General features: G+C 41.4%; 1 protein-coding gene across 2 annotated transcripts; it reads right to left on the bottom strand.

The window, feature by feature from the left end:
* Positions 1-2,022: 2,022 nt before the first annotated feature.
* On the bottom strand, positions 2,023-23,663 carry BAG1 (BAG cochaperone 1). Of its 2 annotated transcripts, XM_009563027.2 has the most exons (7): positions 23,596-23,663; positions 19,818-19,946; positions 19,585-19,667; positions 18,269-18,382; positions 16,491-16,598; positions 8,110-8,172; positions 2,024-5,479 (listed from the first exon to the last, which is right to left on the bottom strand). In XM_009563027.2, exons 1-7 carry the CDS (start codon positions 23,636-23,638, stop codon positions 5,390-5,392), a joined length of 630 nt encoding a protein of 209 aa, XP_009561322.1. In that variant the 5' UTR covers positions 23,639-23,663; the 3' UTR covers positions 2,024-5,389. The 2 variants fall into 2 exon arrangements, with proteins under 2 accessions (XP_053916120.1, XP_009561322.1); XM_054060145.1 differs by lacking the exon at positions 8,110-8,172 and having other exon boundaries at positions 2,023-5,479.
* Between the last annotated feature and the right edge of the window lie 241 nt (positions 23,664-23,904).

Raw genomic sequence — 23,904 nt, 5'->3', positions numbered from 1 at the left:
CGCGGGCCCTGCCCCCTTCCACAACACTTTGGTGGGAGGAGAAAGCACAGAGTCATAGACTGTTCTGAGTTATAACGGACCCACAGGGATGATGGAGTCCATCTCCTCTCCCTGCACAGGACACCCGAACACTCACACTGTGTGTCTGTGGGCTTTGTCCAAGTGCTTCTGGAATGGTGTCAGGCTTACCTCCCTGGGGAGCTGTTCCAGTGCCCCACCAAGCTTCCTGAAGAACCTTTTCCTGATATCCAACGTAACCCTTCACTGGCACATCTTCCTTCAATTCCTTCAGGTCCTGTGAAGAAGCACTCAATCACAACGAGATGTCCCCTCAGTCTCCTCTTCTTCAGGCTGAACAGACCAAGTGACTTCAGCTGCTCCTCGTACAGTTTCCATTATAAACCTTCCACCAGCTTCATGATCCTCCTCTGGATGCTCTCCAGTAGCTTTGTATCCTCTAAATTATCTGATGTGATCAGCTTTTTTTCAGTAGTTAAGCCTTTGGAACATCACTGTAATTAAAGAGGTGCCATCATCCAGCTGCTGGCCGTGACTGAATAAATTCCCAAAAAAGTGCCCCCAAAAAGTGTTCTAATGAAATAATAAAAGGAAAAGGAAAAACACCCAGTACCTCTTATACATACAGGTTGCACAGAGACATTGTAGATGCCCCACACCTGGAGGTGTTCAAGGCCAGGCTGGATGAGATTTTGAGCAACCTGGTCCAGTGGAAGGTGTTCCCCCCCATGGCAGGGGGTTGGAACTGGATGATCTTTAAGGTCTCTTCCAACCCAACCCATTCTATGATTCTGTGATACACTCAGATCCAGAAGCCCTCAGTGTAGAAGAATGATTGACTCAATGATCTAAAAGGTCTTTTCCAACCTAGTGATTCGATGAACTGTGAAGCTGTTGATCTGCTCAAGGAGTGTTGATCTGCTCAGCAGCAGGGAGGCTCTACAGAGGCATCAGGACAGGTTGAATTCATGGGCTGAGGACAATTGTACGAGGTTCAATAGGCTGAGTGCTGGGTCCTGAACCTTGGGCAAAAGAACCCCGTGCAACACCATAGGCTTGGGGAAGAGTGGCTGGAAAGCTACGTGTTGAAAATAGACCTCGGGATGTTGGTTGACAGCAGCTGAACATGCACCAGCAGTGTGCCCAGGTGGCCAAGAAGGCCAATAGCATCCTGGCCTGTATCAGAAAGAGCGTGGCCAGCAGTAGAAAAGTGATCATGCTTCTGTCCTTGGCCACACCTCAAATACTGTGTTCAGTTTTGGGCTCCTCACTACAAGAAAGACATTGAGGTCCTGGAGCATGTCCAGAGGAGGACAATGAAGCTGGTGAAGGGGCTGGAGAACGGAGAACAAGTTATATGAGGAGCGGCTGAGGGAACTGGGTTGTTTAGGCTGGAGGAGGCTGAGGGAAGACCTTATCACTGTCCACAACTACCTGAAAGGAGGTCGTAGGGAGGTGGGCATTGGTCTCTTCTCCTAAGTAACAAGTGATAAGACAAGAGGAAATAGTCTCAAATTGCACCAGGGGAGGTTTAGATTGGCTATTAGGAAAAAAAAATCTTTACCAATAGAGTGGTGAAGCACCAGAACAAGCTTCCCAGGGAAGTGTTGGAGTCTCCATCCCTGGAGGTGTTAAAAAAGCAGTAGATGTGGCACTTTCGGACATGGTTTAGTAGGCACAGTGGTGTTGGACTGATGGTTGGGCTTGATGATCTCAGAGGTCTTTTCCAACCTCTACGATTCTATGATTCCAAGTAAAGAGTGTTTTTAAGAAAAAAACCCCACCTTTTCTTTAAGCTTCAGCCTGTTGCCCATCACCGCAAGATTGAAGGCACTGAGCCCCAGCACCCTTCCGCGGGCCTGGCACAGCAGCTGCCGTTTAAAGCGCACACTGTAACGTGGTGTAATGTAACAGCATGCATTCTCCCCGCTAAAACAAAGCCCATCTACAGCATTTCATGACAGCATCATGACCAAGGACAGCAGAGAATTTCCATATTTTATTTTTACCTTTTCATTTATGATAGTACAATAAAATAAGTTAACTAAAAAAACGTAGCCCCAAGTTCCACACTGTCAAGTACTCCACTCAAAACCATGAGCGACCATTAAAAGTCAAAAGCGCATTACTCCAGGTTTACTGCAACATTTCCTTCAGGAGGACTTGGTCACAGAGGACACCACTAAAGCAGCCTATTTTATGCTGTCCCAGAGAGCAAGACATACCACAGCTCCAGAGTCTCCAGCCCCCTGAATGCTGGGTTTGGTCCATCTCACACCAGCCTATAGCAGCTGGGGGAGAAAAAGGGGGCAAAGAAGTATGTAATTTGATTTCCATTTTCATAGAAGACAAACTTTGTGGCAAGACATTTTGCCCAGATGGCAAATCTGAGTTGTGTAAACACAGCCAGAGCAACTGGAGGAAGACAATGGGATAAGTGCAACTAAGGCAAAAGGGAGTCACTTCTCACTTGACATGATCAGGGCAGATGGCCGGGGAAACGATTCAGCAGCAAAATAGGCAACATTGGATGCCTAGACTACTGAATCAGGGAGAACACAGCTTAAGCTTGATCGAGATCCACGTTTACCTTTACAAATTCTGAGGAGTATTTAAAATCTGCTCTTCCTTTCCCTTCCTCCCACAACTGTAGTCTGCTGCACTTTTCAAAAGCACAGAAGTTTGCTTTTACTGAAATTTAAGGCTATTACAAAACAAAAATAGGGCTCTTCTTTCAAAACTAAGTATAAAAGTTAATCCTTTGATAACTCTAAGTACAACAACTGTTTTCCAAAATAAATCAATTATTTATTTGGAAGCCAAAAGAACTTATACTGCAAAGGTTTGTCTTCATACACTGATACTTTTGACCTAGAAATCAAACACTCTGGTACCAGGAATTACCACTGTAATTTAACTCCAGCTCAGGACACACTTCTCTTGTTGAATCCAGATGTGCTGGTGAGGAAAATTCATCCCCACTTTCTTTGCCTCAAAGTACCAGGTTATCAGAAGACCTACCATGGAACATCTTAAAGTTAATCCACCTGGCTTTGAGACTTGCTGAGGTTGCACTCACACAAGTGCATCTCAAGAAACAGCAGTTTTTGGGAAGCAGTGCTTGGAAGATGATGTTTGCCTATAGCCTTAGCGCTCTCACCCAAGAGAGGAAAAATAAAAAGGAGCAGCAGAAACGGACACAGCCCTTGCCAGGACTACAGCTCCCAGTTCTCTTCATGAGTACCAGAAGGTGATTTACTTGTTACACATTCACCTGTGAAAGTTCAACACATTAGAAGACTTATATTTGAGAGAGCAAGGATCCTTCGCATCATAGAAAAGTGCATAATTTTGCATACTTTGAATTAGGCAACTGTGTTGCTGGTGGTTTAAGAGTCAGCTGAATCTGGCCCAGGAGCAGCACCAAACTAAAAATGGCTACAACCAACTCTTTTTCCTCCTGACCTTAAAGTGCTGGGAAAATGCAGCATTGACCACACCGGTAACCTAGGAAAAAAATATCCATAGTCCTACCAAACATATCATTTCCCTGGAAGTGTTCAAGGCCAGGTTGGATGGGGCCTTGAGCAGCCTGATCTAGTGGGTTGTGTCCCTGCCCACTGCAGGGCGGTTGGAACTGGATGATCTTTAAGGTCCCTTCAAACTCAAACCGTTCTATGATTCTTTAATTCTATGAGACAGCTTCTTAGGAGTTCAGACCTTAAAATCCTCCACAGATGCTGAGATGACTTATCTGAAGAAAAATTACAACCTTGAAGAAACTGGTTAACAGCAAAAAATATGGCAACTCCAACCTTGGTATGGTCAAAAGGCATTTTCCGAATAAAACACAGGACTAACACCGTATTTGTCCAATGACATTTTTCACTAAAGAAATGCTCCTCTAACTGCAAAGATCAAAGACAATCCTCTAATAATACTTTAGGTATTATTTAAGGTTTATAACCTATTAGAAGTTAAAATATTTTTACACACTTTCCCTACGTTTATCTTGAAAGGACAGCTAATCTTAAAATAGCCCCATATGGATAAAAGCTCACTACCCACAGGCCATTTCTAAACATTCTTAGTCTGACTCGTTTGAGATTAAAGAGACTTTTTTCCTCCCATGGAAAAAAGGCTCCTTACCAGCCACTATTTCACCAGCCACTGTGTATACGACTGACCAACCAGAAGTGTCAGTGAGAAAGCAGCTCCCGCTATAGTTAAATTAGCCCCAGGCTCTGACCAACAGCCCTGGCTGCACCTGCTGACAGTTATCATACTATCTCCTACAAAAGCTTATTTTTCACCTAACAGAGAAAGATAAGCATGGCACCTATCTGACTGCAACAACCAGTCAAAACCCTCAGATGCATGGCACTGCTAAAATAAAGCTGTGTCACTTTGTATTAGGTTATAAAAGTTCACTGATTACCTTAACAGACTAGAAATAATCACTACAATTTTCCATTAAATATAGCATCATTAATTTAGTGAAATCAGAAAAAGAGTACAAAAAATTCCTTTCAAAACAGCTCCTTAGTTATACCTTGCTTGAACCAAACCCTTGGCATATGAGCAGCATGAGCAATCTCATTTCATTTCCCACCATAACTCAAGAGGGAACACAAACAATAAAAATAAGAATAATCTATAAAAACCACAGTACATCAGTAATCTATGTAAAAAACATACGTCAGTATCAAGGAGCTCAGTAACAACTTAAAGCACCACTCAAAATTAAGTACCTTACATGTTACAGTACATTCCATTTATTATGACAGTTTAAGGCTAAAATAGGTACGACTTCCTTATAGTCAAGAGGAAAAGTCAAGCTTTCTTATATTTATAAATGCATACAAACATTAAGTAGATACAAATGTGTAGGGTTTTCTTTATTGCTCTGAACTGTCTACTAGAATGTTCAACTCTCCCAGATGTTGTCTCAGTTTGCCTTTTTCAATCAAGCTGAAGTCCTACAATTGCCACTTATGGCACTTGTATGATTACAGACCTTCTTTGATTTGAGCTGTAAATAAATTCAATAAATTCAAAGACATATCAGACAAAATTGCCTGTCACTGCAAACTTTATAACTTAGTAAACTAAACATTCATCCATAAGATACATAACAATTCACCACAAAGATTATTTCTGCCATTCTTCAAGAAGGATTTTCTTTTCAAAGTAAGAAGTCTAACCAAGCGGCAAACAAGACAACCAGCAAGAAATGATTGACTGGTACCAGTCTAACAGACTGGGCTTTCAAAAAAAAAAAAAAAAGCTGAATACGTGCTCCAAAACAAAGAGCAAACTTGTCTTCTTGCTCACAGAGCAATTATGTTTCCTAATTACGTAGGGCAATGCCTCATTCTGCCAGTGCCAAATTCTTTGACTGTAGCTTGTCCATTTCTTGACCAATATTTCCTTCAATGGTATCACACTGGGCAAGAAAAGCCTGAAAAGAGGAAACAAACAAATGTGATTGGAAATGCAATTACAGCAATGGTAGATGCTTCTTAAGAATAGAAATTGCAGTTTCCATCATTAATCTAAAGAAGCCAACTCAACAACCACCTTCCAGTTCAGTTTGATAATAGCTTATTCACAATTTTGTTTATCCAGAATCCAACAAGAAACATGACATTTGATAAGGCAATAACGCGGCTGCCCATCCTCACCAGTCCTACTGCTGAAGTACTCCGAGTTGATCCAAAGTTCATAAACAACAATACGGATCACAAACGTTTAAGACAAGTTAGTGCTTCAGTTTGGTACATGACTTATAAACTTATTTCTAAAACACATACTTCTGTAGCCAAGGGTGGGAGAGACAAATTACTCAGTCAAATTTAAAACAAGCTCTCATTAAACCAAGGCCTCTTCTGTTTCTCAGAACCACAGGGCAACATAAGCCCTCATCTTTATCAGCAAGTAGCCAGTGTGCCTCAAAAGACCGAAGACTTCTCTCCAAAAAGAGCAATCCACAGCACCTTAAACTTTCTTAGGACCTGCCTGGGAGTTCTTACAAGTATAGCAACCTGCACACAGTGATTAAGAGCCAGCAGCCACTGGTCATTTTGTTTATGCTGTATACAGCACAACGTGCCAGCACTTTAAGACAATAAATTCTTCCAGGCCAATTCCAATGTATATGTGAGTACATCATCATTTCTGAGCACTCTCCCACTATCTATTCAATCAGTTTTGCTACATTTGCACTAGACTTTAGCAGTCAAACCAGATACTTAATGTTATTTACATTAACATGACATTAAGAAACTTTTTTCCCTCTAAAGCAGCAAACTGTTGTGCCAGGTGACTATTTCTCAACCATCACAGAGTTTTGAATCTTCTGTCTTCAATCAGTCCCTTGAGCTAGCATCTACTCACTTCTGTAAGGACTTGAGAGATGAATCACAGTATCATAGAATAGTTTGGGGTGGAAGGGACCTTAAAGATCATCCAGTTCCAACCCCCCTGCCATGGGCAGGGACATCTCCCACTAGACCAAGCTGCCCAAGGCCCCATCCAACCTGGCCTTGAACACCTCCAGGGATGAGGCACCCACAGCTTCCCTGGGCGACCTGTGCCAGGGCCTCACCACTCTCATGGTGAAGAAATTCTTCATTATGTCTAGTCTAAAAAACATTAAGGTGGTAACAACTGCAGTAGCTGGTTGCAATTGTTTTATGTAAGTCTCCTCATTCTGGAAGATATGCGATTGCCAGCAAGAGAAGGTAGTTAATAGCTCCCCCTTCCTTTCATGAATACTTAAGGGTGATAGGCATAACTTGCCATCATCATCTTGCTCTGGAAAAACAAATTGTTGTTGACTGCTCTGGTTTGAAACATCTTAGATTCTTCTGCAGTCCTCAAAGGTTTCATAACCTACAGCTGCAGAACACTATGCCTATAAAAGCTCATCAGGAATTTTGACCTCCGCTCAACAGCCTGTTTCATGCATTAGCAGCAGTTCTTATACAAAACCCCACTTATTTCTGCAATAAATTCACCCAAGAGCAGAGCTCTAGTAGTTTGCCATGAGGTTTACCAACATACCTCTATTACAAAGTTCTGCTGCTTTGGTTAGGCACATGGACTCAAGACCATGTTCAGAGCCCCATATAACATAGCTACACCAGCAACCATCTTCATTTCTGTTTGCATTATCCAAACTTACATCCATAACTGAGTACAAAGGGCTTTGTCCCTCAAAGCTGTAACAAAAAAATATTTCTACTACAAAGTACTTCTTCACAGGACGTCCTTTAAAATAGATGGATATTTAAAAAAAAAGTTGGAAAACACTAATGGAAAGTATTCAGTATGGATACAGTGAAAGACAAAACCTTTCAACTCCATATATGAATGCAAGGTACTTTCACAAACAATTTTCAGGAGTCTAATCTATGACTGAAGCTTACATAATACAAATCAAAACAGTAATATGAGTAGCATTACCATTCGTTTATGGAAGTCATACTTTGAGGGCAAGAAGGACAAATTCCAGTATTTATTTACAAACATGCAGTTTAAGGTCACTAAGGAAACAATCCCTAGGAATTTATAAGCATCACACAATGGTAAAAGCAATTAAAAACTCCACCTCCCAGCACAGCTGCTCTTTTGTGCAGATTTTTCTTTAGAGACTTGCTCTCCACAGAAAGTTGGTGCACTGCAATACATTTTCCAAAGAACACTTCTAGCAAGGTCTGGCTGGAGTTACGGTTGACTCTGACCTTGTGCCCAGAACCCATTCGTTACTCTAGCCCACCAAGATATGGGAAATGAGGAATGATCCCATTCTGTTTACAAGTTATAGAAATTACTTTACATAATCAGGCAGACATAAAGCCAACCACTGAAGTAAATTACAAATATTATCCAAAACTAGCACAAACTATGAAAATCTGTATTTTTTTATGCTGTTCTATATAGCTATTAAGTACCTCTCAAAGGGAGGTCATAAGAAATACCAACGTAAGAACAAACACTGAAGAAAATCTAAGTTCTAAGCAGCTCTCATTTTCACAAACTCTCGGCATACAAGTGTGCAGCATTAATGAAAAACAAAAAAAACCTCACCTGCACCCTTTTCACCAACCCTTTCTTTTTCAGCTTGCAATCACTGAAATTCTCTGGCAGACTCTGCAGTAAAATAAACAAAGAAGTTGATGCAGCTTAATGTTGAAATTAACACAGTAAACTTACAGCAGGAACCCAATGTATCAAAGAACCCTCTGAACAGGCATCCTGAAAATGCCAAGCCTGCTCACTGAGGAAGATTATACAAGAAAGAATTTAAAAGAAAAGTCATAAATCCAAAAAGTCAGGGATGTGGCATGCTGACTGCAAAGAACTGAGCCAGCGAGTTTACCACCTGTCTTTAGGTAACATACAGCAACAGACTGCCTACACTGTCTGCTGTGGTTTATGTTAACCGTTCTGCTGAGCTTCAACTTCAGTGTTTTTCAGAGGCTAAAAGATTAATTAATTTCTTACTAACCCATTAACTCAATCATTCGCCATCATTAGAATGTATCATCAGTAATGCAGGCATTACCAGTCTGTTTCAGCTGTACAACTGATCTTCTCTGCAAGTATGGAAGGCAACAGATGTGAAGTCTTACATGCTGACAACTTTTAATTTAATTCAAACTGCATAATTTTCTGCACTCCTATCACCCAATGTGTTTATGTGTGTAATCTTAGCAAATGTTACATGCTTTGTCTTTTTGGAGCTATGTGAAAACGGGGTGTTGGTGGCTCAGGTTTATGATGTTATTCTGAAACAGGTAAAAGACCTGTATAGATATTACTATTACATAAAGTTTATGCGAACATTTTTTGCAACATCATGCTCTCACTGTTGAAGATGCATAAAGATCTTGGAGTTTCTCACCATGATACCTTTTATTTTCCAACCTAACTCCATATCAAGAATAGAGGTTTCCCTATACTACTCTTGTTTCACATTCGTTTCAGCTAAAATGCAAGCCCCACTGGCAGTTTTAGATACACTATCTTTTATAACAATCAAAGAAAAAAAAAAAAGGGCTCTTTTAGTGTCCAGCCAAACACAGATGATCTTAAATACAGGAGTCTTGCACCTAATCTAAGAGTTAAAAATACACAATAATCCACACCAGAAGGATAGACCATCACAAGAAGTGAAACTATAGGCATCGCTGAGATCCCAGGGAGTTCGGGGATCCCATTGCTCCAGTATTTGTGCAGTAATTAGCACACTGTAAGTAATATAACTCAAAGGAATAATCATCACCAGGCTTCACATACTTTGCCAGAACCATGGGTGAGGAAATAATGGGTATGCTGAGACACATTCTTACATTTCCAAGGGCAATCAAAAGAGATTTCAAGGGCTTGGGATGGTTGGTAAGGGAATCTGAAGCCTGGGTAATTCTTTCTCTTATCCTTCCAGTTGCAGCTGTTATTAATGGCTTTGTGACTGGTGTTACTGCCACTGCTTTAAACTAGACTTGAAAGGGGAGAGGGATAATATCAGGCTTCCTGTGACAACCTGTGGGACATCACATCAAGGTTAGAAGGATAAGGTGCTAGCAAAGGCCCTCAGCGTGTTGCTCGGAGACACGCTGGATAAGCTGAAGCACACCTGATGTCTTACAGAGATGAGCAGGGGCTCCTGAGGTAAGAGGAGCCAACAAGGAAACACTAGTGAACTATCTCAAAGGAATTAATGTGTGTTCCTCTAAGAAGGTGGCACAGCCGACAGCCCACCTGAAGTGCCTCTGCACCAATGCATACAGCATGGGCAACAGAAGCAGCTGGAAGACACAATGCTGCTAGAAAGCCGTCACCTAGCTGCCATTATAGAAACTTGGTGGGATGAATCCATGACTAGAGCACAGCAGTCGCTGGCTACAGGCTGTTCAGAAGAAACAGGCATGGAAGGAAAGGTGCAGGGGTTGCCCTCTACATCAAGAAATGGATAGATTGGGAAGAGCTGCCTCTGAAGATCAGCCACAATCAAGTTGAAATCTTATGGGTAAGAATTAGAGACTGAAGCAACAAAGGGAATCTTGTGTATGATATTTATATATATATGATGTTTACTAGGTTATTATTTTTTCAACAGTGGTCTGCCTAAACCAAAACCTCCTTTTTACTAGGTGGCATATATCAATTTTCCAAAGCATACCTTTTTATATTGTTCATTTGGGAAGCTACTTTGCTCTTCACAAAGTGTATTTTCTAGTAATGTGTATCGCAATACGTGCTCTCTGTAGTTATTAAGAAGTTACATGAACTATTCTAAGGGATCTTGGACATAGGACCTTGCAACCCCACAAGAAAACATTCCTATTTTTCCCTTGGTTTTCAACAACACGATTCGCTTTTTAAGATGAACAAAATATGACAAGAAACATGTAACATAAAAAGAGTATTTGATGTGTTCTATTTTGACTCTATATATGCAATAGTCTGAAAGAGCAAAGAATGGTTAACCCTAATTGCCAGCGGCTGATTCTCACCAAAAAAATGAAGATGTTATCTCACTTTCACAGAAATTTTTCTATGCCTTGAAGTTTTCCATTACTTGTAATTTCTTAATAATCAAATTAAAAATGAAACTATGCTCTAGCTTGGTTACACTCCCTCTACTCAGTACTTATTTCAGGCTGTATTTTCTGAAAGAGATTCTGGCCTGTGCAAGTGTGCCTGTCAGTCTGAAATAGCAAATTAACAAACAATCTTTTATCATCAGAAAAGGCCTAAGGTAACATTCAATAGCAGACAGGAAATTCCAGCTGGGCTTACCACACAAAGCCTGTTTCTGAAACAGATATTGGTAACTGGAAGAAACTTTGAAATCTGAGTGCAGAGAAGACATTCAGACTGTTTCTGGTCTTGACAACATTTTAAAACTGTTCTTTTTAATTACATTTGTGCATGCAAACTCCTATGGTTGCTTGCACACGCCCATAGCTGCTTTGCTGGGGTTTGTTTTTCAAATCACACTTTGTAAACTCTTTGTCAGAGAGAGCGCACTGGAAGGCCCAGGTGTACTAACTTACTTATCAAGCTGCTTAAAAGGTGTTTTGCAAATTTAGTGAGGTTTACAAATCTTAACATCAAATTAAATCTCACAGGCTTTCTGTTTTACCTTTGTCAGCTTATATCTCCTCTCCAGGAATACGTTGTTCAACTATTCAGGGTTTAACAAATGAAGCTGGTAGTAAACCTTAAGTCACAATAACATTTCAATATATAATTAAAATCAAATTTAATTAAAGAAGGAGTAGCTAAAGCCTAGGCAATGCTTATGCAAAACTCTTGCCAAATCTACATTTTGGTGTTAGCATTGCTTGGACAGCAGTACTTTGGATCACCATGTGACTTTCTACTGCACAGCATATTCTTACTTCTATAGTAAGTCTCTCCTCTGCACTGCACTTTCTCTGTGACAAAATCCTCATAAAGTCTCACAGACCTTGGTTTGTATGGCCTTAAACTTTCAAAAGTGATTGCAGTGCTGGCTTCAACCCAACAACTTCAGTAGAAGTCCGGGTCACAGGTTCTTTGTCCTCTCCAACCACCCAGGAATGGAGCCTGAGTCCCTCTGTTGCCAGTGGCAATCTCCCACCTCCTGAATTCAGAGTCGCTTAACCACATCTCTTGGAGAGTTCTCACCCTGCAGATATGCCAAGATGCACTGCGGACACGCACATATTACAACCTCATCTATTGTATGTACAACGCACATTTTTATAAGCCTTAAAACCAACCACCATTTACACAGTAATAAATTCATGTGTGTGTTTTCCTGTCTGTAGATCCTCAATATTACTGAGTGTTCTTTTAACTACAAACGCAGACTCCATCTCTCCTCAGCATTGCTTCTTATGAAATACTGACTTGTTACTTCTTTCCCCTCTCCCAGCTGATCTCCTAATAAAACCATCTCCTTTTGCCCTAGACCATCACCTCCAACTCTGCTCAAGTCCCATTTGATTTGGAAGAGCTTCCAATAATGATGTCTAAGCTTAGTGTTTCCACCACATCATTGTTCTTCTACCTGGTTATTTCTTACTTCCTAAACCATAGACCCCAGTAGGTAATATCTGATACCTGAATCCACTTTACAGCAGCGTAGTCAGTTAATAGACAAAACAAACGCTATTCAAATTAATTATTTATGACTATCTTATCAGAACCAAAGGGACACCATTCTTAAAATAGGCAATCTCCTATACTAGCAGTTATTAGTAATAACAGAATCCTAGAATAGTTTGGGTTGGAAGGGAGCTTAAAAATCATCTAGTTCTAATCCCCCTGCCACGTGCAGGGACATCCCACTAGACCAGGCTGCCCAAGGCCTCATCCAACCTGGCCTTGAACACCTCCAGGGATGGGGCAGCCACAACTTCCCTGGGCAACCTGTGCCAGTGCCTCACCACTCTCATGGTGAAGAAATTCCTCCTTACGTCTAGTCTAAATCTACCCCTCTCCAGTTTATACCCATTGCCCCTTGTGCTACCACTACAAGCCTTTGTAAACAGTCCCTCCCCAGTAATAGATAGAAACATTTTTGGTTTATTATCAAATTGCTTAAAAAAATAAAAATCACTCTGCTACACATGGCACCAGTGCTGATCAGTTGCAAACAAGGATTTTTTGCTGACGCCTCATCCATCTAACAAGCAGTTTTTTCATTATTTTCTTTTAAAAATACAAAACTACATGCTTTTTGTGCTGTAGAAAAATTTTACCTGGAAGCTTTGATTTCATGTTTATGATTCATGCCAAGAGATTTAAGAATTACAGTAAGAAATATTTATTTACCCAGATAAATTAAAAGGCTTAGTAATAAATTATCATCTTACCATAAGTGGCAAAACTTCCCAGAAGCCTGGGAAATGTTTGTTACAGGCACAATGATGGATTTTCTTCATAATACTTCTTTCTTTTAATCTTTGAAATGTTAATTTAGTATTGATTTACCAAATATAACTGGGACAAGGAGACAGTGAAAAAAACTTTCACCAGAACACTGCAGTAATTTCAGTTACACAGAGGATTTATAACCAAAACCAATCTTCAAAAAAGGAGGATGGGCCACCAGCACATAATTACAAGTCAATAATGTTATCAGCGTCCTCAATATTGACACATGTAATTTGACAGATGATTTTGTCATGAATTTATGTAACAAAATCAGTGACTGGTATTTCAGAAGGGTTTTTTTTTTTTTTCAGTTGTTAGAACAATCTGTTCTCTGCAATTTATAGATTACAAATCTGCCATTTAATAAGAAAGAATCATGAGAACAAAGTAATTTCTCAGATTGCAGTATCAGTGACAGAATTCACGTAAATGAAAGCAGGGTCACAACAAGTGCATAGTGTCATGCCTGTGGATTTAAATTTTCCTACTGATCTCAGAAAAGCTTTCTTTTTTTTTTTCCTCAAAAAAGCCTTTCAGTTATTTAAATAACTGTGCTAGATGATCAAGTCAAGGATCTTCTGTGTGGCATCCACTGAGATCTGTAACAGATAGTTTACTTTGACTTTTACTCCTGGACCAAATGTTTTAACTGCTGAAATAAGTGGGATTTCTCGTGATGCACACACACCGCCAGCCCTTAACCTGTTGAACATGACTCGATTTTTATTCCTTCTGAAGAGAGGCTTACAGGAACATCTGACTGAGCCACAGCATTCAAAAATTTGTAAAATACTCATAAGAACCCTCCACCCTTCTCACTGCCGAAGTAGTAGCTGTTTAAACACATTTAATGTTAAAATGTTTAATTTGCAGCTACTCTACCCAAAAGCATCCCTTATAGACTTTCCTTTCACACCCCTAGCAGTGACAACACTCTATTTTTGCTCTCCCATCACAATACTGTACAACTACTGACCTACTTCTCCACTTCCTAAATCACTTCTTTTAAATGTGCAGTTGTTCAACACAGGGAGACTAGAAAAAAAGACTTATTAGTTCCATACTCAGCTCCTCTAATTAATGAGCTTATCTGCTAACAGCAAGAGGGTGACACCCCCGGAAGAGATAAGACAACAATATGCAGGCTCTCTATAACCGTACAAACCTCATTTTGTATCAAGCTAGATGGTTTTGATTGATCCAAACAATGTATGACAGCCAAGACACTTTAAAGAGCTTTCATGGCAGTTTTGCCAAAGAAACAAACTGGAACATCTACAGTGTGAGCTTGCTGCATGTTTCACTTCTAAAATACATTCAGTCTTCTGTCTTAGTAGAAAGCAGCTCTCTCGGTCACTGTTTTTTCCCCTTATCTTTTTCTAACATGCTGTTGATTGAATCAATAGCATATTTTTGTCATCAATATCAATCAAGAGATTTGTGAGAACTTGTTTTTTGTTTGGCTAATAAAAAGAACACTAAACATAAAACAATTCTGAGATACAGATAAAATACTTTTTGGAAGCTTTATGCTTTTCTGCTTTGCATTTCTATTTACCACTTCTTAGTTCAGTGGAACCCTTTGATTGTTCATATACATACTTCATTACCATTCTGTGTTGCTACTTCTGTATGTCGCACAACTACCATACAGCTAAGTAACACCTCAGGAAGCTGGTAGCCTGCTCACCTGATCTAGTGTAATTCCACTACACTGAACATTACTTACGTAAATGACTTTACATTTTATGTAAAGATTGCACCCAACTACGTGTATCTCTCCTCTGCAAGACCTCACAGAAGTTTCAAAGAAATTCAGCTGCCACAACAAAAAACACAGCTGCCCTTCCTTATTTAAACAAATAAATAGGGACTTTAACATGTGTAATGTAACTTCAATTCCCAGTAATAAAACCCTCACTTATTTCTTGCTTTCAAAACATTTGAGGGTTTCAAAACCCTCACTTATTTCTTGCTTATCAATGCCATAGGCTCTTACACAGCAAAATAACAAACTACTATTACAAATATTAAAAGATAGTAATTATAATCAGTTTTAGCACTGGCAGCTCCACTCCCACAAGAGACAAAACTGATGCACAGGGACTCCATTGCCTCCTAAATCTAAACATGAAGTAACCAAGTTATAAGTCTTCTAAAATCTTGTATTAAACCTAAAACTCCCTTGTCCATTACTATTTCGAGTATTCTGTGTATCGAGATAGATAAGCCAGGCAAAAAGTGCCAGAATCAAAAGTAAACTTGGAAAACTCATTTTGGACTGATGAGAAAGCAGTGAAAAGGGTTTTTCAAGGCTGCTTGCTGGGTTCCGGAACTGTACACCAGCAAACAATTACTGACTTTTTTCTAAATAGGACTTCGTAACAGGAATTGAAGGGATCAGAAATAAGCTTTAATCCCATCTAAATGAAGCAGTTGTCTCCTTATTGCTATTTTCATGATAAATCATAATTAATGTACCACTTCAAACAGGGAATCAGTTACACAGAGGGTGAACTTTTTCCTGATATCCAACCTAAACCTCCCCATCGCATCTTCCTGCCATTCCCTCGAGTCCTACTATTAGTCAAGAGAGAGAAGAAACTAGCACCTGCTCCTCCTCCCTTTGCAAGGATGCAGTAAATGCTCCTCATTTACCGACCTTGTGGCTTCCTCTGGACACTGTTCAGTAGCTTCATATTTTTTTTTATACTGTGGTGGTAAAAACTGCACACACTCGAGGTGGGGCTGAACCAGTGCAGTGATATGATCAACAGTGATCGTGATACGCAACATAATTATATAATGAAGTTTACAAAGAAATACCAGCAGACAGAGAAACAGAATAAGGAAATACACTAGCTGCCATAATCTTCTATTATCTCCACACAGGTTGATTCTCACCTCTCAGCTACTATAGGATACAGGAAGATATGGATTATGCACTATAAATATACTGTAAAGTTATGACTCATTAATGACTGTGAAGCACTTGGATATACCCTAGAACATTCCAAGCAAAGAATCCAGTCCTTAATACACAGGCATCTCAAATAAATGTACCATCAGTTCACATATGATTGACCAGATCGTTCTTCAGTATTCAAGACCTCCTTGTTCATATGCAATATAGAATACAAAGTTTATCTAGTGGGGTTTTTACAGACCTTTACTGCTACCATGAAGTTTAATATGGAAGTTTGCTTGCCAAGACAAACTAAACGGGTAAAACTTGATTAAAGGATACCCATTTCATATAGTCTTAACAGGCTGCTGCCCCAAATGAAGCTCTCCTGTAGAATGGGAATGCATACACAGGCATTAATGTCACCATTTAGAAACAGATGCTGCCAACTGTTCTTTTGGAGACATACAGGAGCAAGAGCTGGAAATTAAAGAAAAATGAGTAAACCAATTAACTAATTTTCAAAGCAAAAATAAATTTGCTAGTATTCCAAAGCATCAAACACATTAGAAGATATATTCCTAACAGTAAGGTTCTGTTGGGATTTGATCCTCTTCTGTGGTTATTTACTTACAGTGGCATCAATATGTTCCAGGATCTTCATGAACTGCTCTGCAGTTCCTTTTATCCTCTTGTCCAGCTGTTTTAGCGCTTCTGCTTGGAGGTCCTTTGCTAAAAATCCCTGAGGAGGAAAAAGAAGGGAAGAAGGGAGGGAAGGAAGGAGGGAAGGGAGGGAAGGAAGGGAAGGAAGGGAGGGAAGGGAGGGAAGGAAGGGAAGGGAGGGAAGGGAGGGAAGGAAGGGAAGGAAGGGAAGGAAGGGAAGGAAGGGAGGGAAGGAAGGAAGGGAGGGAAGGAAGGAAGGAAGGGAGGGAAGGAAGGAAGGGAGGGAAGGAAGGGAGGGAGGGAAGGAGGGAGGAAGGGAGGAAGGGAGGAAGGGAGGAAGGGAGGAAGGGAGGAAGGGAGGAAGGAAGGAAGGAAGGAAGGAAGGAAGGAAGGAAGGAAGGAAGGAAGGAAGGAAGGAAGGAAGGAAGGAAGGAAGGAAGGAAGGAAGGAAGGAAGGAAGGAAGGAAGGAAGGAAGGAAGGAAGGAAGGTAGGTTATTCCATACCCTATGAAATACCCAGCTTAAAAAATATATCAGTCCACCACAGTATAAAAAATCTTTTACTATTTCTGTAGCTTCAGGTATGATACGGATTCCAACCTCAGTCTGTATTCTACGAAGAGATGTGGGCTTGTGTGAATCTCATGAGGTTCAACAAGGGCAAGTGCAAGGTCCTGCACCTGGGTCTGGGTAATCCACAGCTTCAATACAGGATGGGGAACGATGTGATTGAAAGCAGCCCTGCGGAGAAGTATTTGGGGGTGCTGATGGATGAGAAGCTTGACATGAGCCAGTAATGCACACTCGCAGCCCAGAAGGCCAACCGTATCCTGGGCTGCATCAAAAGAAGTGTGGCCAGCAGGTCAAGGGAGGAGATTCTGCCCCTCTACTCCACTCTGGTGAGACCCCACCTCGAGTATTATGTCCAGTTTTGGAATCCCCAACATAAGAAGGATATGGAACTGTTGGAACGGGTCCAGAGGAAGGCTACAGAGATGATCAGAGGGCTGAACTACCTCTGTCATGAGGACAGGCTGAGAGAGTTGGGCTTGTTCAGCCTGGAGAGGAGAAGGCTCAGAGGAGAGCTTATAGTGACCTTCCAGTACCTGAAGAGGCTACAGGAAAGCTGGAGAGGGACTTCTTACAAGGGCATGTAGTGACAGGATGAGGGTGAATGGGTATAAAGTGGAGAGGGGAAGATTTAGACTAGACATTAGGAAGAAATTCTTCACACTGAGGGAGGTGAGGCAATGAGGAATAGGTTGCCCAGGGAAGCTGTGGATGCCCCATCCCTGGAGGTGTTCAAGGTCAGGTTGGATGGGGCCTTGGGCAGCCTGATCTAGTGGGAGGTGTCCCTACCAATGGTAGAGGGTTGGAACTGGATGATCTTTAATGTCCCTTCCAACCCAAAACATTCTATGTTTCTATCTTTGAAATGCTAAATGTAAGATCTGATAGGTTAACTTAGGAGATTAAACAATTCTCCTTCAGATTTTTTCTAAATCTAAAGAACATAATTTATTCAACATGCAACAATATATACCCTTTTCCAAACGGTGCCATGTCTCCATTTTGCAAGCCTATAAACAGCATCTGAAATTCAGTAAGAATTTTACAGGCCTCTTGGGCAGTTAGAAGAGGCAAACTATTACTGACTACACAAAACCTTTAAACAGTAATTTTTTTAAAATATATATATACCCACAAAATCATTTCGTAAAAATATAAAATTATACGAAACTCGCTTACCTTCTGGATACTTGTGAACTCCTTATTAACTTCCTCTAACTTATTAGCTATTTGTTCCACTGACTTCTCCAAGTCTTTTAACTTCTTTAATTCAGCCTCTTCTTCTGGACTATTCTGTGTATTGAAAAGTACAATACTCACAACTATGGAACAATCGGAGACACTATGCAATTAAAAAGCAGCAACAGAGGCGACAGAGACATGAAGGCTTTTGCTGATTTAAAAAAGTATACTACCCTGTGGTTACTTACATATTTTAATACCAATTAAATAAGCTTCTTCCAAAGCTTAATTACAAATACAGTCAAAATGGCTATGTATATAAACACAGCAATGTCTGTAGATGAATTTGAAGGGAGAAAGGAAAAGTGCAAATAATTGTTTTGTTAGCTTAGCATCTTGTGTCCAGTTTTGGAATCCTCAATATAAGACGGATATGGAACTACTGGAACGGGTCCAGAGGAGCGCTACAAAGATGATCAGAGCAATGGAGCCTCTCCCATACAAGGACAGACTGAGAGAGTTGGGCTTGTTCAGCCTGGAAAAGAGAAGGCTCCGAGATCTTACAGTGACCTTCAAGTACCCGAAAGGAGCCTATAAGAAAGCTGGGGAGGGACTGTTTTCAAAGGCTTGTAGTGATAGGACGAGGGGCAATGGGTATAAACTGGAGAGAGGCAGATTTAGACTAGACATAAGGAGGAACTTCTTCACCATGGAGTGGTGAGGCACTGGAACAGGTTGCCCAGAAAAGTTGTGGATGCCCCATCCCTGAAGGTGTTCAAGGCCAGGTTGGATGGGGCCTTGGGCAGCCTGATATAGTGGGATGTCCCTGCCCATGGCAGGGGGGTGGAACTAGATGATCTTTAAGGTCCCTTCCAACCCAAACTATTCTACGATTCTATCTTTAGAAAGGAATATTTATATCACAAGATACTACCTTGTCCTCTACTTGGCAAAGCCAGCCATGAGCCATTTCACTAGAAATAACCCAGCAGACGCAGTAGCTACACCTTTTTTTTTTTCCTTTTTTAACCAGAAAAGTAAGATTTATCAGATAAGATCATCAATATACAGAAGATTCATGAGCACTGTCAATAACATAAGGCAGAAGTCAGTCAATAATGTAATCACTGAAATGTACAAACTGCAGTTATTTGCAGTACAAAGTGAGATTGAACTCAACTTTGTGGGTAAGAATACAAGATTAGGTTTACATTGTAACATGTTTCTGTGCTCAGCAGCTGAATCATTGAGGGAAATGACAATAACTTAAGGGAAAAAAAAAAAAAGAAAAAAAGTCCAAAGGCAACAGTTACCCTTTTGCCAATCAACATGACTTTGCAACCATTTTTAACACCAAGTGCTGACAAGGGTTGTTCCAGTTCTTTGAGTGACCTTCCTAAATGGAAAACAAGAGAGGAAAATAAAAGTTAAAATATAGTTAGTGGCATAAGGATGTCTTCAGGAAGACATTCAAAACACGGACACCTGAAAGTGACTACTACAAAAGGTATCACCTATAAGAAACATCCACAGATTTATAAGTTACCTTTGTATATCAGTTTCTGAAAAGGAACTGGAACTCCAGTGACTTGTTCAATAAGCAGAGCCATGTCTTGGAGCGTAGGTTCACCATCTTCCTGTTGAGGAGCAACTTGAATACTGTGTTTTTCATTGCCTAACAAGAAACAAAGTAACAGTAATACTTATTGTTACTTATAAAATAATACAGGAATTCCATTTCTAATACTTATTTCCATTAATGCACAAAGTTCTCAAATGAACGTTTCTCATGTACAATCATAATTTTCAAAGGCTTCTATTGCATTTCCTTACCCTTGGAGTAACTTAACTCAGCTGAACATTCTGGTTTACATTATAGTAACCTAAAGAGTTGGATCAGACTTATTCTACTGGCATAATGCTCCTGCTAAATATTATTTCCCACTTGTTTTCAAGAGTGCACATGGTGTCCAGCCATCCCACGGGCTAAAGCATGAAAGCCCACACCTTCATGATGCATTCCATTTCTTAATTGTAGGAATTGAAGGAACATGGGGTCTGTACAGGCTGGACGGATGGGCTGAGAACAGTGGGATGAGGTTCAACAAGGCCAAATGCCGGGTCCTGCACTTGGGACACGACAACCCTGTGCAGAGCTACAGACCAAGGGAAAAGTGGCTAGAAAGCTGCCTGGAGGAGAAGGACCTGGGGTATCGGTTGGCAGCCGACTGAACACGAGCCAGCAGTGTGCCCAGGCGGCCAAGAAGACCAATGGCATCTTGGCTTGTATCAGAAACAGTGTGACCAGCAGGGCCAGGGAAGTGATTCTGCCCCTGTGCTCAGCACTGAGGCCACACCTCAAATACGGTTTTCAGTTCTGGGCCCCTCAATACAAGAAGGATGTTGAGCGTGTCCAGAGAAGCGCAACGAAGCTGGTGAAGGGGCTGGAGAACAAGTCTTGTGAGAAGCAGCTGAGGGAACTGGGGTTGTTTAGCCTTGAGAAGAAGAGGCTGAGGGGAGACTTTATCACTGCCTACAACTACCTGAAAGGAGGTTGTAGAGACATGCGTGTTGGTCTCTTCTCCCAAGTGACAGGTGATAGGACAAGGGGGAGTGGCTTCAAGTTGCACCAGACTGGACATTAAGAAAAAATTTTTCACCAAAAGCATTATCAGGCACTGGCAGAGGCTGCCCAGGGAGGTGGTTGTGACACCATCCCTGTATGTATTTAAAAGACGGGTAGATGAAGTACTTAAGGATATGGTTTAGTGGCAGATAGGAATGGTTGGACTCAATGATCTCAGAGGTCTTTTCCAACCTGGTGATTCCATTCTATTCTAACTTTCAATGGCATGTGTCTTGGAGAATTTGAGACAATTTATTGTTTCCTTTGCTCCCTGATTCTCATATGTGAGAAACAGGCAATCAATGTCTATCCTGCCTGCTCTCCACCACCCACCTGAAAGAATTCTCATGGTCAAAAAATTATTTCTCCTTGTACTACTGCTGCTATGCAGCCTTAGCTGCTTTGAGAAGTCTTAGCCTATATGTCACCCTCCTCTTACAGAGCACGCTTCAGACTCCTTACAGTTACTTGCACACTAACAGCAGGAAGTTCTTAGAAAAAAGGGAGAATGTATATTAATCTCTGCTTTGCAACAGACCTTTTCTATAACCCTCTGCTCCCACACACTTAAAGCTTGTCAATCTGACAGCACCCACAGGAATCAGCTACTGTTGGCTGCAAGGGAAATCAAGACAGGCATTTTGTACTTTGTAAGAAGAGAGAACTTAACAAACACCAGAAAGAAAGGCCGGTAATTTGCAGTGCGTGTATCTGTTACAAAGAAAAGTGCTAGAAACATCGATCTTTTTGAAACATTCCAGCCTCACAGAGTCATGTGACAAGTGACACCATGGCCTCAAAAACTCGCAACCTGCAACAACAATTCATTCCAAAATGGTTTTAAGCTCAAAATTACATTATGGAAAATGCTTCAGGGAATGGTTTGTATAAACAGACCTTCTTCTCAGTTTGTTTTGGAGGGGGAAGCAACCAAAAAGTCAGAACCTAACCTCATAATATTTGAAAAGGTTGTTTTAATATATACAAGTGCTTTGTGTAAGGGCTGTGCCTGTCAGCAGTTGAGAGAGAAAAAAACAGCAAATGGGGAAGAGAACAGCTGAAGTCTGCTGAACAACAGAAACAGATTTAATCACAAGTGATGAGTACCACTTTGGGCAGACTGTAACAAAAATTTTACTGTAAATTCACAGCAGAGTGAAATCATCATGAAAAATACCTCCTGGGTTATAACAGAATGAGAATACTGATTTAAAGCAACTACTAGTGTAAAATACCCCTTCCTCAAAAAAACCCAGGTAAATTCGGTTTCTTGCAGATTGTCAAGTGATAAAGGTGGGTCTACGACCTTTCTTCTTATTAACCTTTATTTCCATCTTTCCTCACATTCACTCATGCACGCAAAACTTTAATGAAAACATTTGTGCTAAGTAATAAGCCAGCACCTGACAGCAACAGGTACATCAGACAGCTGAAGTCCAAGTGGAAGGATGCCTTCATTTTGCTATCTGTTACTACAAAGTAATTAGCAGATAAGAAAACAAGGGGAAAGATAAAAACTGTATCAGAGAAGAAGACTGTTGGCAAACAGGGAGAATCATAGAATAGTTTGGGTTGGAAGAGACCTTAAAGATCATCCTATTCATCAGACCTTAAAGATCATCCAGGCTTAATCTTATCTTCCCTTCCACCACCTTCATCTCTCTCCTATTTCTCTTCCTGAGCAACGCTCAACCATGCCAACAGGCCTTTGAGTAACCCATTTCATCAGGTCAGCACTCAGCTGTCACAGTGATGAAACTACCACTTTCTGTTGCAGTTTCGTAAGCATTCAGGCTTATTCAATGAACAAGATGAAAGCCTATCAGGTAGCACCTCTGTTTAACATACAGTGATGGCTTCAGCCATTTATTTCATCTGAATGACGATTGCTACCGAGAAAGTGAACTTTGGTCTGTGACAGCCTTGTCAGCTGTTCCCACCACTATCATAGAAGCATAGAATCACTGAATGGTTTGGGAGAGACCTTAAAGAACATCGACTACCAGCCTTCATCCCGGCCACAGGCAGGGACACCTCCCACTAGATCAAGTCACTCAAAGTCTCATCCAGCCTAGTCTTGAACACCTCCAGGGATGAGGCATGCATGACTTCTCTGAGCAACCTTTTGAAGTGCCTCATGACCCTCACAGGAAAAAAAAATTCTTCCTAATATCTAGTCTAAACCTCCTTCCTTTCAGCTTAAAGCTGTTTGCCCTCATCCTATCCATGCACACCCTGATAAAGAGCCCCTCTCAGCTTTCACGTAGCTCCCTTTAACTACGGGAAGGTCGCTCTAAGGTCTCCCAAAGCCTTCTCCAGGCTGAACAACCCCAACTCTCTCAGCCTGTCCTCTTAGTGGAGGTGCTCCAGCGCTCTGATCATCTTCGTGGGCCTCCCCCGGGCCCGCTCCAACAGTTCCACGTCCTTCCTATCCTTAACAGTTGCTCTAGCGCTTGTGAGGCAAGTTTAATCCTCCCGTTGACACGGGAAAAGCTGGTTTTTTCCTCCCCTCCTTTCTGCTGGATCAGCTCAAGAGACCCCTGAGGGCGTTCAAGGCCGGGCTGGATGGGGCTTTGAGCAGCCTGGTCTGGTGGGAGGTGTCCCTGCCCATGGCGGGGGAGCTGGAACCGGATGAGCGGAGCGGCTGCCGAGAAACCGGGCCCCCCCACACACACACCTCCCCCGCCCCGTCTCTTACTGTAAGTGACTGTGACAGTGACCAGCGCTCCTGTCGCCGCCATCTCCGCGCCACGTGGGTCCCGCGTCGCGTCACTTCCGGCGGGAGGGGCGGGGAACACAGCCCCTGGGGAGGGGTGAATAGCCCGGTCACATGAATAGGGGTAAATGCCCCCAGAAGCGTGATGCACGTTCTGTTACTCCCCAAGGTCTAATTGGGATGTTAATATGAACTTCACAGCAGTCAAAACTCCCTCTAATTTGGAGCTGTCTGGCCGTGCCTTTGGGACAGGGAGAGGCTCTACACAGAGGTGGTTACAGAAAACATCTA

The sequence above is a fragment of the Cuculus canorus genome, chromosome 2, assembly GCF_017976375.1.
Source record: "Cuculus canorus isolate bCucCan1 chromosome 2, bCucCan1.pri, whole genome shotgun sequence".
NCBI classification, from domain to species: domain Eukaryota; kingdom Metazoa; phylum Chordata; class Aves; order Cuculiformes; family Cuculidae; genus Cuculus; species Cuculus canorus.
This window is presented reverse-complemented; position numbering and strand designations above follow the sequence as displayed.

Coding starts and splice junctions, on each gene's coding strand:
- BAG1 (XM_009563027.2), bottom strand. CDS start 23,638: ATGGCGGCGACAGGAGCGCTGGTCACTGTCACAGTCACTTACA. Junction 19,947..23,595: donor CACTGTCACAGTCACTTACA/GTAAGAGACGGG, acceptor GTTTCTTGTTAG/GCAATGAAAAACACAGTATT. Junction 18,383..19,584: donor TCATGTTGATTGGCAAAAGG/GTAACTGTTGCC, acceptor TTCAATACACAG/AATAGTCCAGAAGAAGAGGC.